Source organism: Silurus meridionalis, chromosome 5 (genome assembly GCF_014805685.1).
Source record: "Silurus meridionalis isolate SWU-2019-XX chromosome 5, ASM1480568v1, whole genome shotgun sequence".
Lineage (NCBI taxonomy): Eukaryota > Metazoa > Chordata > Actinopteri > Siluriformes > Siluridae > Silurus > Silurus meridionalis.
This window is the reverse complement of record NC_060888.1, coordinates 25,284,120-25,303,818: the sequence shown is the minus strand read 5'-3', so window position 1 is coordinate 25,303,818 and position 19,699 is coordinate 25,284,120. Positions and strand designations below refer to the sequence as shown.

The following is a 19,699-nucleotide window of genomic DNA, read 5'->3' as shown; positions in this document are numbered from 1 at the left end:
TTCATTTGCATAGCCAGAAACATTCAACCAAAACCTTTAAAGACAGATGAAAAGACATGGCAGTGTTTTCGACAAGCCATTTGCAGGACTTGATTGCCAATTAAGAGCTCACCAACAAACAGATCAGTCCTCAATGTGGACACAAGGTGTGAACTCACATTTTGAAAACCACTTACAATAAACAGGGTCATAGGGGAGCCTGGATCTTATACCAGGGAATTGGGCCAATCGTGTACACACCCATATCTCCTATCTATTATACATGAAGACTTTGGGAGGAAAAACACCTGGAGGAAACCCTCACAGCATGAGGAGTACATGCAAACGCAACACATGCGGGGTAAAGGTGCGAGACAAACGTGCTAACCACGAAGCCACCGTCTATAAAGCCAATTAACACAAATAAACCCATTTGGCAGAAGCGACAAAAACAAAAAAGCCACAAACAACGCACTCAATTCTCAATCAGTGAATGTGAAGACTTAATACGCTAAAACATTTCCTGGTTACACAAGTGCAATTTTTGACCACCTAGTGCACAGTTATAGAAGTGAATTATTTATATAGCACACTATCCAGTGGACCCCAGATGAGGATGTGCCCCCTTTTGAGTCCGCGGCCTCTCAAGGTTTCTTGCCTTATATAGTTTCTTCTCACCACAGTCACTTTCCTAATAGTTATGGGTGAATATTTTGTTGCTTTGTGTTGGTAAAATCACAACGTAAACAGAGTCAAAGCGGCCTCATGTCGTCCCATCCGGTTTGCACTTTGCCATCATTTGTTTTCCGACAGGACAACGACCCCCAAACACACCTCTGGGTGCAGCACTCATTTAGATGCCCCTGGTCTCCACAGTCACCCGATTGTAATCAAGGTGAGACGGTTTGTTAGGAGTTCCAGGTGACTACCTTATGAGGCTGCCTGAGAGAACGTGAAGCGGTCATCATAGTTTTGACTTCACTATTAACATACAATATTGAAAATAATAATAATAATAATAATAATAATAATAATAATAATAATAATAATTTACAGCATTATGTAATGCATTATATTGTAGATTTGTGTGAAAGGACAAATAAACTGACTTACGAATGTGCTTTCAGAACGGAACTCATTCATTAGTGGAAGACTTTTACTATCTATCAATTTATATAAATATCACACACACACACACACACACACACACACACACACACACACACACGAAGTTCATATCAAGTCAAACCAGCCTAGAAATGGTAAAGAACATAAACATGCTGAAAAAACTTTCAAATAAATAATAATAAATAAATAATTTTCTAACCAAATAACAATCTCTCAAAAATAATACAATAAAATAAGTTTGATTATAATTGTGAACACTTATTTAATGCCTCCATATTTTCCATGTGTTAAAATATTCAGGTTACCAGTGCACTTGATACTTCACCCTGACCAGACACCTGATATCTTCACTTTAATTAACTCTTATAAATATAAGCCTCTGCTTTAAGAATAAAATCATATAAAAGTAACACTCTGCTTACAGAAGTCCATATAACGAGTAACAGTGTAACACTGACCCACAGAACAGCCTCATGTCAAACACTCACCGGCTTCATAAGACCTCCAGCTTCTTCCTAACGCAGCGTCTATCCTCTGAACTTCACGTATAACCCTCAAAACCTTCCCAAAAGTGGGTTAAGTCTTTAAAATAAACTTAATATAAAGAAACCGTGGGTTATTTATGTGCTCTTGTTTCCCCTCCAGCTGCTCTGAGCGCTTCTCCAACACAGACTGAGCGAGTCCACGCTTTTTATACCAGGAGGCGGGGCTTTGGGGTAGCATCGTCCAATCAGAATCGAGGACGAGTTCCAAAAGCTTTCTTTTGTAGTAAACAAAACAAAAAACAGCACTAATATAAAAAATATTATGTATAATATATAATATATATATTTTTCATTTTAATATTATATATTATATTATTTTATTATTATATTATTAACAATTAAAATGAAAAATTATAAAAAAAATAAAATATATATATATCTTTTTTAAATAATTAATTCTATAAATAATAACGCTATTAAAAAAAAATGAAGGCAAACCCTCATCCTCCATTGCACCCAAGCACACCCAAGCAAGGGGCTGATATTTGAGTGCATTTGCCACATAGCAGCTGCTAAAGAAGGGCATCAGTTTTCACAGGCATGTCACCTTGTCACCACGAACATGCCACAACATAGAGTAAAAATCCCTCCTAACAATTAACACTAAGTGTATTTTCATTTATTAAAATTATATCTTTTTTTTATAGTCTTTTGGCATATATATATATATATATATATATATATATATATATATATATATATATATATATATATATATATATATATATATATATATGTATTAAGGTTATACAAATGGTATAAAAAAAGATCTTTGCTGTCTGTTTGAAAAAGGCATGAACACACGTAGAAATTGTATTAATGTATCTATTATATAGTATGTGGACCAGAAAATAAATTGTATGAAGTAGAAATGTGTAAAAAAAAAAATTATATTCATTATTTTTAAACTAAATTTATGATTACAATTGTAGCACCGCATTGACCAAGCGCATCTGGTGTATTATTTGTTATGTTGAATGTTTATCAGTACCATTGCATTTCATTGGCTCTGTACATGTACTTTGCACAATGGCAATGCAGTTGAATCGAATCAAATCTAATCTAATCTTGATCTAATCTAGCTTTTTGGATAAATTTGTAATTACATCATTTGTTTTGAAGACTAAGATATGAGCCCAATTTCTTTAATTGTCTATTTAAAGGCCTATTGTCAGGTTCTTCATTAACTAAATACTATTTTGTCAAAAAAATTTTAAATTAAAATACAAATAAATTCTGGTTAAAACTCTAAAGATTTGGAAAGGCAGTGACAATCAAACTTGTATGTTACCAAAGAGAAATAATAGTATTATATTCATGCCTTGGCTTAACTATTAGATATTTAAGCTATTTCTATTTAAAAAATTAGGGGTATTTGATAATCTGTAGTCCTACTGCTTGTATAAGTATTTAATTTTATTATTAAGACTTGAGTTGAATAAGTGAACTATTTCAGAAACACTAAACAGCATCTGGACCTTGTCTCTGGGTGTTAATGTGGCATGAGATGATAATAAATAAGAATTTATGAAGAACTGCTGCCATCTACAGGACAAAAAGGATTTCATGTGTTCAGAGTGTAAACCTCTAAATCAATAAATAAGTGTTTACTAGTGGAAATGTAATGCCATTCGTAGCCCGAAAACATTGTACCAAACTGTTTATATTAATTACAGTCCAAATCTATTTTCATGGTTTCTGAGTTTTACCCTCCCACAGCAACATCATGGACAAACAAACTCCACGCTGTTCCTGTAGATCTTCCACAGCAACTTCATGGGCCTCCTATTGTAAAGAACTCCACCCAGGAGTAGAAGTCAGGATGAATCAGGCAGATTTAGAAGGAAGAAAAAAGACAGGATCACTGGTACTGGTTAATTAATTATTCTTATTCAAAATAGAAATAAAATCGAGGGCTGGACAAGATACATTATTGAAATTTTTTCCTACTTTTATAGTATACAGCACACAGTTTTATTAGCCAGCTAAAGGCAGTGAGACCTCAATACCATCCTGAAGATTTTTTTAAATAAAGATGCCATAAAAGAAGCTTTTTTTGGTTCCCTGAAATCTGAAGAACATTTCAGTAAAAGGTTATTTTATAATAAAAAAGGGAAGCTGGTAGTTTAGTGGTTAAAGCTCTGGGTTCCTGAATGGAAGGTTAGAGTTCAAACCAGAGTATCACCAAGATCCACTAGTGGGCCCTTAAACAAGGCCCTTAAACCTCTTTGCTCCAGGGGTTCTGTATCATGGCTCTCAACCTGGCTTCCTAACATCACTGAAATATGCAACGAAATAATTTCACTGTGCTATAAAGTTCTTTTTATTTGGGGGAACAAAACCACTTTTTCAAAATCCCTCGAAAAAGTATGTAAAATAATGATGTGAAATATCTCATATGGAATGATGTAGTAAACAAAAACGTGTTAAACAACCCCAAATATGGTTTATATTTTTCGATTCTTCAAAGTAGCCTCCTTTTGTTTTGATGAGAGCATTACACACTCTTGGCATTCTCTCAATCCACCATATGAAGTAGTCACCTGAAATGGTTTTCAAACAATCTTGAGGAGTTACCAGAGGTGTTAAGTACTTGTTGGCTGCTTTTCCTTCACTTTCTAATCAAACTCCTCCCAGACCACACGATTATGCTGACCAGGTCATCTGATGCAGCACTCCAGCACTGTCCTTCTTGATCAATTAGCTCTTACATAACCTAGAGGTGTTTTTGGAGGGCGTGGGGGTCCTCCAACATTGTCCAGTTGGAAAACAAATTGTACAAAGTGAGAACTCGATTTTGACTCAAATTTGACCAACAGAGTCAAGTATATGCGGAGTGTACATGTGTATATAGATAGTAGACAGATATATAAGATAAACTAGGATATGCTATGAATTTAGAATTATCCTTCTAAAAATGAATTGAATTATACAGTACTCTATAAAATCAGTATACTGAGGTGATATAAGTATTATATATCTTCAGCTCAAACACTGAGGTGATGCTTTGAAGAAAACCAAGAATGCTGCTCTGTCACTTTAATAACAGAGGCATTTAGAAAGCCAAGAAAGTTCTTTCTTTTTTTTTTTTGCCCCAGCTCTTTTTTTTCCACCCCTTTCGTCAGTTTCCCTTTAGTCTGCTCTCTGAGGTCAGACTGGAAAAGACTCTCAACTACAGCACACACCACCATGCTGCTCATGACCCTCATGTCTCTCTGGATTAGCCTCGTCAGGGCAGATCAGAGGAGACCCTCAGACCTCGACGAGACCCTGGGGAAACATGAGGCTCTGGGACAATTATCTTTAAATGAAATGTTCAGAGAGGTGGAAAAGCTGATGGAGGACACGCAGCAGAAACTAGAAGAGGCTGTGCACCAGGTAGGACACTTTCAATCTTTTTCCAGCCAGGACAAAGCAAGTTCTCGTTCATTCACAACTCCTGAGGTGGAAGAACCTGAGGCTCTGGAGCTTCAGATTGTGTACTTGCTGTAGTTTTTCCATACAATAGATAGAAATTTGTTTCTGTATTTCAGGCTTCTGGTTAGAATTTTCTGGTTACAATTTACAATTGTAAATTAGCTCCGCCCACACCTAGAAAAAAAAAGCGTGTGAAGTGACTTTCAGGGAGGAGCAAGACTTGTCAAAGATCGCTGATGGCGATTAAATGCTTTTCTTTTTTAATCTATGACGTAATAATTTACAGTTTTTTACCGTTTTTTTTTTTTTTTTGCTTTTTAGCATTTCTCGAATCATTCTAAATATTTATTATATTATAAATTCATGCAGCATTTAATTTTTTTTTAAGTATAAGCTTCATTATATCCATGATATTTAGATGGCGAATGAGACGTCCAGATCTTTTTATGGACACCGTCTGCCTTTTCGACATTCATCTTCTGATGGGACCAGAGACATGGTGGGTTTCACTCCCTCACACACAGAACTGACAGAAAGAAATCACTAAATATAAATGTTTACAAATGTAAACAAATAAAATGTTGATTTGAACTGAATTGATCATGTAGACGGTCAGGAAACAAAGCAAACTGTCGATAGGGTGAAACTTTCTGTGAGGATTTAATTAACATTTACGAAAGGAGTCTCTAATTTTAGGTTACAAACTATGAGTCATTTCGAGTAGTGGAATTTGATGAAACCCCCAAACACACACACACACACACACACACACACACACACACACACACACACACACACACACACACACAGGTGCACACAAACGTGTCAAAACCCTCAACTATAGATTGGTTTGAGAGATTTGAAAATTTTAAATTGAAATTTGAAAATTTTGAGATGATTTTGATGTTGGTTCTTCTGTAGGACTCTGAAAGTTCGTCAGGAGATACATTTTCTTTCACACCGCTCATTCAGGAGAGCCGTTGGAACGAAGTGGACCATGTGAGCACACACACACACACACACACACACACACACACACACACACACACACACACACAAAACCTTACATTAACAATAATTTAAATGTTTGTCTTCCAGGCTATAAAACAAGTTCATTCATACAAACAATGCCATTATTAATGACACCCACCCACATAATACACAAAAGTACACAAGTATTGGGACACCTGCCTTCTCCAGCCATACGTGGATCTTTTCAAATTGTTACCACAAAGTTGGAGGCACCCGATTGTATACGACGTCTTTGGACGTGGTGGATTTACGGGTTGGAGTGGAAGATCTCCTGCTATAGGTCTATAAACCCTATTGAACATCTTTGGGATGAACGTGAACAATGACTGCACCTCAGTCCTTCTTGTGGCTGAATGAGCTGAAATCTCCATCAAATCTATGTCATATACATACTCACCCCTCCCTGCCTTATTCTTATATATATATATATATATATATATATATATATATATATATATATATTTGTATTTTATCCTTATTTTTTATACTTTTTCATTATACTTTTTATACTTCTATACTCTATTTTATATACTATTTCTATTAACACGTTGGACTGGTGTAATAATACATTTCACTACATGCCGTACTCTGTAGGATTGTAGAATCTGTAATAGGATTTGAAATCTAGTGGAACATCTTCCCAGAGGAGTGGAGCTTATTAGGTGTCCACAAACATTTAACGATGGTGCGTATCATCGTCCTTTATTTATTTTCATATTTCTTTTGTAAGTGTCTCGGACTGCACTCATTTCCATTTCCAGACGGAGTTCGATTAAGTAATCAGCGGATGAAGCAGATGGCACATGTTCGACGCTCGATCCACTTTCCTGTCACGACTTGCACAATAACAAAGTGCTACATGACTCACACGGCCTCTGATTCAACATTTCCCCAGGTTTTGCTGTTTTTTTTTTTTTTTTTTGCTTGTAAACTCGAGCTTTTTTTAACCCTTGGGACAGACTGGAAAATAGTTTTACTGCTGTAACTGTAGACTCCAGACGCTTTAATAGCTTACTAGCCACTGCCTGTATTTACACCCACCCACGTGCACTCAAGATGAAGTCAACTTTTCAACAAAACTAATTAGACATGATATGAATCTAAACCACTCCATGTGTCTCTGTGTTATTAGCAATGACGCTGTCTGGAGCCAGAGAGAACGTTAGCAGGGGTTTACCACCACACCCTGGTCACTAGTTTGCCATTAGCAGTGGTGGTGTGGTCAATCGCTGGCACTTGAGCTGAACTATACTGTGATTAGGCAGACTGGAAGGAATGTGTGGCGAAGGGATGACGCGTGGCACGAAAAAATACCACCACTGGATCTCAGCTTTAGCATAGCGCTAAGTAGCAACCCGTTGTTAAGCGGTTTCGAGGAAATGGTGGCGTTTGGGAAAACAGCTGGCTACTGTATATTCTCTGGGGGTGCAAAACCCTTCATACGCTGCTCCATGATAATTGGAAGTGATGGCAATCTGATTGGTTGATGTGATCTGATAAAAACTTCTAAAGGACCAGAAGATTCAAACCTGATTTTAAGATTCAGAGTTTTCTGTATTAATCTGGATTCCAGCATGCACAAAGCCATCTCCATGAAGATACAATATGAGTTGGAGTGGAAGATCTCCTGCTATCTTTGACCTCAAACCAACTGAAGACCTTTGGAATGAATGTGAACACTGACTGCACCTCCAGACCTCCTCACCTAAATCACTACCTGACACCCTTGTATCTCAATGAACATAAATCTCCACAAAATCTAGTGAAACATCTTCCCAGAAGAGGAAATTGTGACTAAATGTGGAATGGGATGAGACCTTATGGTCAGATGTCTTCAAACATTTGTCCATCTAGTGTACGTGTGTGGTAGTGACATGCAGGAAATGTTTCTAAAAGTCTCCCACGCTGGTCTGCGCTCTCCAGCAGAGCTTTGATCTCGAGTGTTTGATGAGGTAACAAGGGCAGAGCAGATCTTTCCTCTGACTGCTTCCTACTTACATGAAACCTCCAGCTAATGAAGCACTGGAGTTGAAATGCTCCACAGCACTGCATAAACAAGACACAGGATTTGCTGCATAACATGGAGGCACGTTCCTTAGATTTAAGGATTTAATCTTTCCAGCTTTCCAGATCTGCCTGAGTCATCCTGGATGAAGTTCTCTTCGATTGGAAACCAAAAGATCCAAAGGTTCAGCCTAAAGATCCATGGGACACAATGGCTTGGGGCTGCAACTGCCATGTACAGTTTTACACTGGAGTCTTTATTATTAAACATTCGGTGTCACCTTTTATTTTTGAGTTTGGTTCCTCTCAAGGTTCCTTCTTCATACTATCTCAGGGAGCTTTTCCTTTCCACTGTCACCACTGGGCCAAAAGATTAGGAACAAATGTATGATGATTTGGGACAATTGTTAAAAGCAGTGAAAAAATCGAGACACAAGCTCGAAGATACAAACCCCAAATGGTTTGCTTTACGTTCTTGATGGAACCGTGAACCACCTAAAACAAAAACTCCAACGAAATGAATGAATTCTTTCAAAGACATCATGATAATCACAGCTTCTAAGTGTTCACAGCTGCGCAGCCTCGTTGGCCATGATGTCGGGGTTTTCCCATAATGCTTTGCTTTTTAAAACTGAGCAATTATACGTACAGTGAAAGTACAGATGTTTTCAAAACTATACAAATACAAGCTAAAGTAAAAAAAAAGCAAAAAGAAAGCAAGTAAATGTATTTAAAGGAATGAGAAAAGTCTTTAAATGTCTTATTCTACTCAAGTTATTTATACCCCTAATATCAGGGGGCTAAAAGGGAAAACTCTGTGAATTTGTTAAGCTACATTGACAAAAGTATTGGGACACCTGACACTTCTGCAGCTATATTTGGTTCTTCTCCAAAATTGTTACCACAGGCACTTGATTGCATTGGATGTGGTGAAATTGAGGTTTCCCTTCACTTGAACTAGGAGACTCAAACCTGTTTCAGCATGACAATGCTCCTGTGCACAAAGCCGGCTCCATCAAGATATGCTTTTACATGGTTTGGCATGAAGATCTCCTGCTATAGAGCTGCACCCCAGGCCTCCTCACCTACAACAGAACCTTTCCTAAAATGTATTAAAATGATCACGAAAATCTCCACAAATTTTAGTGGATCATCTTCCCAGAAGAATGGAGCTCATTCAAAGAGCAAATGGGGACCAAATTTATTTATAACCCCAATAAACTCAAATCCATTCAGCTGGCTTATAACAGATATTATGACATGTATATCGGATGATATAATCTGACAGGAAATGACATCACTGACACATTTGTGATATAATTCTGTCAGCTTTATGGCACGAGGTTTATATAAAGTGTTGAAGTTGTAAAAATTGATTGTTTTTCCTTTAACAGAAGTAGAGTAGTAGCGCTGTTCCTTTTTTTTCTTTTTCGGGTGGAGAATTAATCTTTTGGAATTTCCTGGTCTGGGAGTGTAAACACACTCACACACGCACGTGTAAAAACACATACAGACACACACACACACACACACACACACACACACACAACAACACACACACACGCTTCAGCATTTTTTTTTTTTTTACTGAATGTTTCCTAGCCACTTTGACATGAGATTATCATTATATTTTACTGTATTTAGCCTAGGAAAATAGTGTGTTATTTTCTCTCTCTCTCTCTCTCTCTCACACACACACTCGCACACACACACCCCAAATCAGTCTTCATGGAACCAACAACAAAAAAAGAGAGCCTATTATTTACTCCTCCTTAATGTCTTTCCCTTCAAGTGCCAAAAATTCTGTCTCTCTAGTCTTATTAACTTTCCCTCTTACAAAGCCAAGGAAACATAATGAAATGCCCTCTAGGATTCTTCTCCATGCAAGGAAACAAAATTAGGTACCCTCTATGGTTCCATTACATGCAAGGAAACACAAAGATGTGCCCTCTGGGGTTCTCCAAGTGCAAAATAAGGTGTCCTCTAGAGTCTAGGATTCCCCAAGTGCAAGGAGAAACAATGAACTGCCCTCTAGGTTTCCTTTACATGCAATAAAACACAATAAACTGCCCTCTAGTGTTCTCCAAGAGCAGGAAAACAAAATTAAGTGTCCTCTAGAGTTCCCTCTAGAGTCTTTTACACCAGTGGTCCCCAACCCCCGGGTCAATCGGTACCGGGCCGCACAGAAAGAATAAATACCTTACATTATTTCCGTTTTATTTCTTATCTGATTCTGGTTTTGTTTTTCTCCTCCACATCTGTCTATGACTCACTCTTGATGCATGTCATGATGCCTCGGTCACATGTCTTACGAGTAAAACGAACAAACAACAACACAGTGGATTCACGTTTATTATTATATTTAGTAAAAAGAACAGTTTTTATGGTCGTATCATTTTATTTTGTTGTATTTATCCGCCACACCTTAAAGGCCGGTCCGTGAAAATATTGTCCGACATGAATGGTGCAAAAAAGTTTGTGGACCTCTGCTCTAGAATTCCCTAAGAACTTAAAAAAAAAGAAAAATGAGGATGAGGATGCCCCTTTCATGGAGGATATTAAAACAAGCTTTATAAGATTCCTTTCATGTAAAAAATGGAACAAAGTGCCTCCTAGGTGATTTTTGGTGAAAGAAAATGTGCCTCTGGTTTGTCAATTATAGTAGAAAAAGAATCAGGTGCCTGCAGTATTTTATATGCCTATTTTGCCCTCTGCCCCTCAGAAAGCCGCCGCCTTCACCTGCATGAAGACATACTATATGAGGTAACAATAACAGTGTGTGTGTGTGTGTGCAGGAGTGTCTGATTGATGAAGACTGTGAGGAGAACAGTTACTGTCTCTACAACATCAGCAGCTCCAAATGCGTCTTGTGTAAATCAACGAACATGGTGAGGAAGTTCTCTTTAAGCTGAGCTCATGGTGATCTCAGAGTGGTGAGTGAAGACATTCTCCCACTCAGGTGTTCCTCTGATGACACCCTTCATCATGTTTGCAGGAGTGTGTGAAGGATGAGGAGTGCTGTGGAGAACAGCTGTGTGTGTGGGGCGTGTGCACACAGAACAAAACCCGAGGAGATTCAGGGACCATCTGTCAGTACCAGAGCGACTGCAGTCACCTGCATTGCTGCGCCGTACACAAAGGTACCACAGGGGTCCTCGTTCAGGGTTTCCACACAGGGTTCTCGTTCAGAGTTTCCACACAGGGTCCTCCTTCAGGGTTTCCACACAGAGGTCTCACACAGGGTCCTCATTCAGGGTTTCCACATAGGAATCTCATGCAGGGTTTCCAGACTTTGGTCTCATCCGGGGTTCCCACACAGGGGTTTCCACACAGGGGTTTCCACACAGGGTCCTCCGTCATTGTTTCCACACAGGGTCCTCCTTCAGGGTTTCCACATGGGGTCCTCATTCAGGGTTTCCACACAGAAATCTCATGCAGGGATTCCAGACTTTGGTCTCCTGGGTTTCCACACAGGGGTCTCCCACAGGGATTCCATGCAGGGTTTCCATGCAGAAAATCCACACAGAGGACAAGGAATGATGAAAAAGGAAAAAGTGAAGGAAAAGAAAAGATGTAAGAGAGGAAGCAAGGATGTGAGAAAGGATAAAAGAAGGAGGAAGAGAAATAAGGGGAAAAAAGAAGGGGTGAAGAAAAAAGAAAAGAAGGTAGAAAAAAAGAGAAGGAAAAGAAAGGATGTACGGGAGGAAACAAAGACAAAAGATTGAACGGAAGGAAGAACAGAAGGAATGAAGGACAGTTTGAAACATAGAAAAACTAAACAAATAGGATAAAGACTGAAAGAAAAAACGAGAAAACAAATGTATAGACAGAAACTTTGATGATGTTTCATAGTTTGAACATATTCTTAATAAATCACTTCTCTGTGTGTGTGTGTGTGTGCGTGTGTGTGTGTGTGCAGCGTTGCTGTATCCGGTGTGCAGGCCACGGCCTGTAGAGGGTCAGATCTGCCACGAGCAGCCAAACGAGCTGCTGGAGCTGCTAATGTGGGATGACGAGGCTCCTCATGAACACTGCCAATGTGCTGCAGGCCTGAAGTGTCAGCAACTTGGGTAAGTACACACACACACACACACACACACACACACACACACACACACACACACACACACACGCACACTGTATATAGACGTGTACTATTGGAAGTCTTGCAGCACCATCTAGTGGTGTACAGCTCTATTGCACCACCTGGTATATTTTAGGAAATACAAAGTAAAAGCATTAAAACTCTATATTTTTTTTTTTTTTAAATGCTCATAAAACGTACTTTTTTCAGGATAGCCTTTATATGATAAATTTTTATGATGTAGTCTGTGATGTTTATTAATTTTTTTATTACTATTATTTATTATAATATTTTACTTTTTATTTTATTTCTTTCTCTATGCTTGGAAAGCGCTTTTAGATGTAACTTTTAAAGGTGCTATATAAAATGAAGATATAATTTCTAACCATTTAAAAAAATAAAAAGAAACATTATAATTATTAAATATTATTATTATATACACACAGTGTTACTCCATTAGAAATCTATGGCCTCTATAAAATTGGAAAAAAAGAGAATATATATAAATATTTTTTAACAAAATTTCAATATATTGTACATCTATCGAATTTTTGTTTTCCAGCCAAGAGTCCCTGTGCCTGATAAAGAGGAGCTCATCCAGAGCCACAAGCCCAAGAGACTCACATTAACCCTAATAAAGAGGAAAGACAGCGACCGGCCCACCAATCCAATCTGTTTGTCCTGTAATATTACACATTTATAACGTTTATAACGTGTGCGTATAAATGCGTTTGAATTACGTTCAGTCACCTGCAATACGCATGTATTATACAACTTAATTTATTTACTCAAAGAAACCAGAATAACCAATAAACGGCTCATTACATGACCCTGAAAAGTTGCTGTACACCCCCATGCTTTACAAAGAATCATAATAAATAATAATTAAATAATACACTCTATAGACACCTGACTATAAGATTAGTATGTGCTCCTTTACTAGATTTTGGGGAGATTTGTTCTCATTCAGATACCAGTGTGTTAGTAAAGTCTGGTACTGATGGAAGTAAGATGAAGAGGCCTCCATCTCATTCTACCAAAGATCCAGACAACCTATAAGATTGTGCCTTAAAAATGTAAGGTATCAGTTTGAGGACGAAGCAGATACGGCTGGAAAAGTCAGGTGTCCCAATACTTTAGGCCATACAGTGTAGATTTATATCTCTAGATGCTTCCTTGTGTTTTTTTTTTTTTACTATAATACACTGATCAGGCGTAACATTGTGACCACCTGCCGATTATTGTGTTGGTCCCCTTTTTTCTGCCAAAACACTTCTGACCATTCGAGCATCAATATTTAAAGTTCTTCTCAGTTTGAGCTACAGGAGCTTGTCTGTTGGATCGGACCACACGGACCAGCTTTCGCTTCCTACGTACATCAATGAGCCTCAACACCCACGAAACTGTCGCCGGTTCACCACTGTTCCTTCCTTGGAGCACTTTTGATAGACACTGCAGACCAGGAACATGCAGATGCTCTGACCCAGACGTCTAGACGTCTCCATGCTGAGATATATCGGGATAGATCAGTGCTATTCACTTCACCCATCCTGTCCATTCGTGTCCACCTGGTCATAAAATTATGTACAATGTTTAAAAAAAGAATCCCATACTAATCTCAGGGTCGGGTGTCCACAAACATGTATGTATTATTTACACCATTATACACAGATGCTGTTGGTTTTGATGTTTTTATTCAAATATTTGTTAGTTCTTCACTTTTCTGTTACATTGTTTAAACCCTCAATCCACTAGAGGTCAGTGTTATCTAACCCGATACACACATACGGCATTTGGCAGGTACACAAGGCTCGGATTGAATCCCGCTGAAGCATGTGAAGCACATGACCGATCAACTCGCCGGTATCTATTCCAGTCACGGCACTTTCAGTATCTCACGCTGTACTGTTTCCAAAATCAGAACTCTATTAAAAGCATTTTTTTTTTCTTTCCAAGGACCGGATTCAACACACGACAGGCCCAATTCACGTCTTTAATTTATTCCATTTTTATTTTACAAATACAAGGCACCCATTGTATTCTCCCCCATCGACATCAACTGTGGCATTTAATAATTCTCAGAGGAAACAATAAAAAAAAAAATAGCCTGATCAAGAGTATCAGGAGGAGAAGGATAGATTATTTCTTTTTTTTGACGTGAGGTTCAGGGGGAAAAGCGTACAGCACGGAGGTAAGGCAGAACAGGGTGATGAGTGTGTGTTGGCTTGGTCGAGGCCTCGGGATCAGATGTGCTTCAGCAGCAGGAGGGCGAGAGCTGTGAGAAGATCGCCGCTGTGAGACGGCCTTTGAAACGAGGACGCGACCCGAGCGACGGGGAAAGAGCGATGGTGGATTATCCTACAGGAATTTCACTCGACGTGGATTTGTTTGGATTCGGAAAATTTTTTTTTTCTGCACTCGTTATAAAGTTTACATTCGTCACAACGTAATATTTCTTCCCATCCTAATCTACATTTATGGCATGTGGCAGATGCCCTTATCCACTTGTCTCATTCATACAACTGAGCAGCAATGGGGTTAAGGGCCATGTTCAGGGGCCCAGAAGATGCTCTACCTAATGCATCAGCCAAAGACACATTTTTGTGAAGAACAAATAAAATGTCCTTAACGTCCTATAATGTCCTTATCTTCCTATAATATCTCAATAGTTTTTTCCTTTAAGAGATATATACTGTATGAGCAAAAGTATTGGGACACCACTGGGCTCAGCCGTGTTACTTTGCTCAATGGGCCCATGAGTGGCAGCTTGTCGATGCGGGGTTTTGAACCACCGCCCTTCCGATCAGTAAACCAAAAACCTTAACCACTGAGCTTCCACCTTTTCCTAATACCCACATGTTCATCCTAGCGTGATACTATAATTACTGGTAATTCCTGTACAGCAGACACGGCACATGAGCAGGGTGTTAGTAATGTCAAGATGTAGGTGAGGTGAGACGGCCTGGAGTTCAATAGGTTTTAAGCTCTACAGCAGGAGATCTTTAACTCCAATCCATGTAAAGCATATCTTCATTGAGCTAACTTTGTGCACTGTCGCACGGGAACAGGTTTTGGTCTCTTAGTTGAAAATTTCATTCGACTGCATCCAAAGACAAGTTTGTAGTAACAGATTGGGGAGAACCATCGATGGCTGGAAAAGTCGTGTCCCAATACTTTTGTCCTTATAAAGTGGCAATAAATGGTTCAAATCGATGATGTGATGCAAGTCTGGAGAACGTGTGGTCAAACAGGAGGCGGTGAACCACCTCGAGGTCATCATCGGGTTTCTCCATAATGGTGAGAAATTGATGTCAGTGTTCATTTGAAATGCAGATGCATTTCAGAAGCACTTTCCATCTCTCGCTCTCGTCCTCACAGTTGGAGGTCAGGTTTCCTAATTATTATATAAAATGCTCAGGTCAAAAAACCCGAATTTTTTATTTCCTCTGGCTGTGAATTAATGTTTGTTAGTAGCTGCGTATCGCTCAATAAAAAAAAAAATTGATTTCTGACCCGCTTTCAAAAGTAACGGCACCCTACGAATCTACGCTCCAGGTGTAATTCCTCTTGAGCTCGGGCCTGACTGTCGCAGTGTTTCCCCAGCTGCTGTTATGAAAAAGCAAACATTCTACAAACGGCAGGAATATCGACGGGAGCTTTAATTTTGCGAGACGGAAAGCACCAAGCTCAAACTTTGGCCAGACTTCGTTACGGCGATCTTCGGGCCGGCTTCTGTTCGAGAGAAACCTGAGCCCGGGCCCAGTAAGGTGAAACGTGCGTAAACGGAGTAAACTGTGCGTTAAGAGTTCCTGAAGTCTGTTTACTTCATAAGTAAATCGGCCCTGACTCTAGAAATGCTCGGTATTCAAATCGAAGCGATACACGAAAACTTAAAAAAAAAAAATAAAATTTATTGTTTTGCGTCCATAAATTGAGCAGTTGGGCGATTTGGATCGTGAACATTCTGGAAAGAAGAAAAAAAGGTTCCGTAAATCACACTACCCATTTCACAGCGCTGAGAAAAAGTCACGTGATTAAATGCTGGACAAAAATATAGTCGTATATAAGATGTAATGATTAGTAATTCCAGGTATCTACATATTTGAATGAATGAAACCGGAACTATAGGTTGTGTGTGTGTATATATATATATATATATATATATATATATATATACACACACACACACACACACACACACACACAATGTGTGTGTGTGTGTGTGTGGTCTGTGGTCAGGTAGAGCTTCCTGTATCATCATCATCATGGAAATGTATTATGGGTAAATGCAAAATGAGTGTGTGTGTGTGTGTGTGTGTGTGTGTGTGTGTGTGTGTGTGTGTGTGTGTGCGCGCGTGCGAGTCTGTGTGAAAGAGCAACGAGAGTTACCTACATCACCATCACAACCTTTTCAAATAGTTATAAATAACTTAATGATTAAAAAAAAAAAAAGAAGTTAATTAACCAGGCGAGGTAATCTGACTTAAAGAGCGTATCATAAAACAGGAAATATGCACCGAGCAGTGAACTAGACATCGCGTCCCTATTTTCCCGCCTTGGGCTTGATTCGGCGTGGGGGACGGAGGGGGACGGAGGGTAGGGGGCTGGCGTGCCACCGTAATCTCTGACGGAGAATCGTTTACAGCGCACGGCCTGGTCTCGGACCCTGTCGCGCCCTGTTTTCTACGAAGCAAGTCATTAGTATCTGACCCTAACCGGGGCGCTCTGGAGTGTATGCATAGCTATTGTAGAAAATAGAGAGAAGACGAAAGAAGGAGAGAAGGGAGTACGGGACAGAGGGAGAGGATGAGAAAGAGAAGGAGGTTCAGTATCTCATAGTGCTGGATGCCCTGAAGTAGGACAGGAACTTGAAGCACAGGTTGACCACGAAGTACCAGATGTTGCGCGCCATCTGCGAGCGTGCGATGAACACGCGCCAGATCAAGACCACCAGGACCGTGTTGAAGACGTAGCGAATGTTGCGCAACCTGGAGGGAAAAAAAAAACAAAAAAAATGATGATTTTACAGAAATGCTGATTAAGAAAAACATTGTTTATTGATTATTATTCTTATCGGTAGTTTACAGTTACTAAGTAAATGAACTTCGTTACTGTAATTAAGTAGCTTTTTCGCGTATCTGTACTTGTACTGTATGGTCATAGAAATCCACCAATCAGGTTTGAGCGTGCGCATCCGAAGACGTCCAATACAATCGTTTGCCTCCAAACTTTGTGGTAACAAAAAGAACTGCATATGGTCTGGAAAATTCAGGTGTGCCAATACTTTTGTCTATAGAGTGTATACTGACAAGAGACAGAACACTGTGTACTGTACAAGACAAGTTCCTATTAATCAGCAACTTCTGAATAGAACTGTGCCAAGACTTTATGGATTACGCATTACTTTAAAAGCTACAGCAGGCTATTAGGAACAGCTCGGGTTACTTTAGCTGAAAGTAGAGGCCGCTGAGGGAACACTTATTTTACATGATGGAGCAGTCACATATTTCATGCTTATTTATTTGATACGCTTCGTAATTGATTGGAGCTGTTGCTCTGAAGCGGAACATCCGCAGTCGATGCTTTTGAAGCAATAGGAGTCGGGATGTAATCCGCGGTTCTGTTTAGACGCCCGGAAACAACACGTTTTCTTTTTTTTTTTTGTAGCGGGAAATGAAATCGATCGAAATGGAAAGAGCTGAAAAGAGGAGAAAGAGGCTGACCTCGGCAAAAAGTATTGAAGAAGAAGAAGGAAAAAAAACCCTTAAAAATGTATAAAATCAACTAAAAACTTAATTTAAAAAAAAATTTAAAAAGCGAAATAATAATAAAAAAAAAGACATTACAATCTTTAGTCTCATTTGTATTAGTTAAAATATATAAATTAATGTAAAAAAGCTTAAATAAGAAAAAAAAAAGGGAAAAAAAATTCATAAAATTAAAAAAAAGGGGGGAAAATGCATTGAGGCCACCATGTAATTATTTTTTTTTAAGCATAAATATATATGCATAAATATATATTATACATATATTAAAATTTATAAAAATTCATATATGTATAATATATATTTATGCATTTGTTATATATATATATTTTATATATAAAATTTAATATATGTATAATATATATTTATGCATTTTTATAATTTATATATATATAATTTATATATATTATAAAAAAAATATATTATACATAAATTTTTATATATTTCTATCTTTTATACTTTTCATTTATCTACTTCATTTAATTTTCTCTATTTTATTTGTAAAAATATTTTTAGATCCTTAAACTCTATTCCTTTTGTACTTAAATGCTGGACCTTCATATAAAGCATTTCACTGCATGTTGTACTATGTACGTATGTGATGAATAAAATGTGAAATTTGAATTTTAATGTACTACAAATACAAATATGCATTTTTGTAAAACTGTTTCCCATTAAAAAAAAGTCATGTATTGGAGTGCAGAGTATAAATTAAACAATATATATAAAATTGTTGAGCAATAGACGTGTATTGTATTAGAGGCAACATGAGATTGCTTATAGGGGTTTATTAGGTGTCGAGGTCATTTTTAAAAGGTTTATTCGACTTTTTATGAATCTTGATCCTACAGACTGAAAAATCCCAAGTTTGAATCATGAGGATTCTACAAACTGGTTAGGAAAATGGGCTGTGCCCTTTAAATGGGAGGGGCATAATCTGTCTGTTTAGCCAATCAAATTCCGGCTATCTGTGGGCTCAAATATGCAGAATAGGGCAGATGGCGTATTCCTGAGGGAGTCTGTGAAGCAGCACGAGGAGAAGTGAATAACTGGCTTCATGTGTTTAATAGGATGCATGTGCCAGACTTCACCCTCGCTTGCTGTCATATGATCAGGAAATCTCTGACTGGTGAGTGAACTCTGTCTGATCCTCATTTGAACAGTTACTGATGCAGTGGTGTCTTCTAAGTGGACTTGCTGTGACTCATGCTCACTTGTTGAGGTGTTTGCGTGCAGCAGGGAGGCCTGATAACTCCTCGTTCAGCACATACTGCTTCGTTCCCATGCAGTAATTCTCCATATATTCGGCCCAGTGCAACTGTCTGACGTCAAAGTTGAACACCTGCGCAGGAAGTAAAAAAAAAAAAAAAATAGGTCAAACCAATTTTCGTGCGTCAGTAAGGGTACAAATTAAATACGCAAAAAAAACCTTGGTCCTCAGCAGGTCCGAAGGATGTTTATGGTCTCCTGATACTTAAAAATTCAAAAGGTGGCGTTTTCCATGTTTCATACTGCTGCAATTTCATGTGAGAATAATCTTGTTTTTTTTAATTACATCTATAAATAGCAGAAGTGTCTGGTCTAAAGTGATGTTGCTACAGTAATCCCTGCTTTACCGCGGTTCGTATCTGGCGCCCCCGGTTTATCGTGGAGAGCACGACAGACCAAAAAACGTAGAGAATTGTTTTTATGGAGTAAAAATAATGAAATGTATTAATTAAAATATAATTATTATTTATAAAATT

General features: G+C 38.3%; 3 protein-coding genes across 5 annotated transcripts in view; 1 reads left to right on the top strand and 2 right to left on the bottom strand.

The window, feature by feature from the left end:
• mical2b (microtubule associated monooxygenase, calponin and LIM domain containing 2b) overlaps positions 1–1,765 on the bottom strand; it is a 67,734-nt gene extending 65,969 nt beyond the window's left edge. Inside the window, 1 exon segment of the mRNA XM_046849232.1 lies at positions 1,596–1,765. The gene's annotated coding sequence lies outside the window, so the exon portion shown is untranslated.
• A 3,010-nt stretch (positions 1,766–4,775) lies between these two features.
• On the top strand, positions 4,776–15,697 carry dkk3b (dickkopf WNT signaling pathway inhibitor 3b). The gene is made up of 7 exons (XM_046849409.1): positions 4,776–5,030; positions 5,488–5,568; positions 5,991–6,068; positions 10,901–10,993; positions 11,101–11,245; positions 12,025–12,175; positions 12,752–15,697. The coding sequence occupies exons 1-7, from the start codon at positions 4,842–4,844 to the stop codon at positions 12,816–12,818; spliced, it is 804 nt and encodes a 267-aa protein (XP_046705365.1). The 5' UTR covers positions 4,776–4,841; the 3' UTR covers positions 12,819–15,697.
• Positions 13,867–19,699, bottom strand: part of far1 (fatty acyl CoA reductase 1) — a 30,187-nt gene continuing 24,354 nt past the window's right edge. For all 3 annotated transcript variants that reach the window (XM_046849406.1, XM_046849405.1, XM_046849407.1), the window contains 2 exons: positions 19,169–19,296; positions 13,867–17,177 (listed from right to left, as the gene is read on the bottom strand). In XM_046849406.1, coding sequence (XP_046705362.1) covers positions 17,015–17,177; positions 19,169–19,296 — 291 coding nt within the window. In that variant the 3' untranslated portion in view covers positions 13,867–17,014. The remainder of the gene's footprint in view (positions 17,178–19,168; positions 19,297–19,699) is intronic.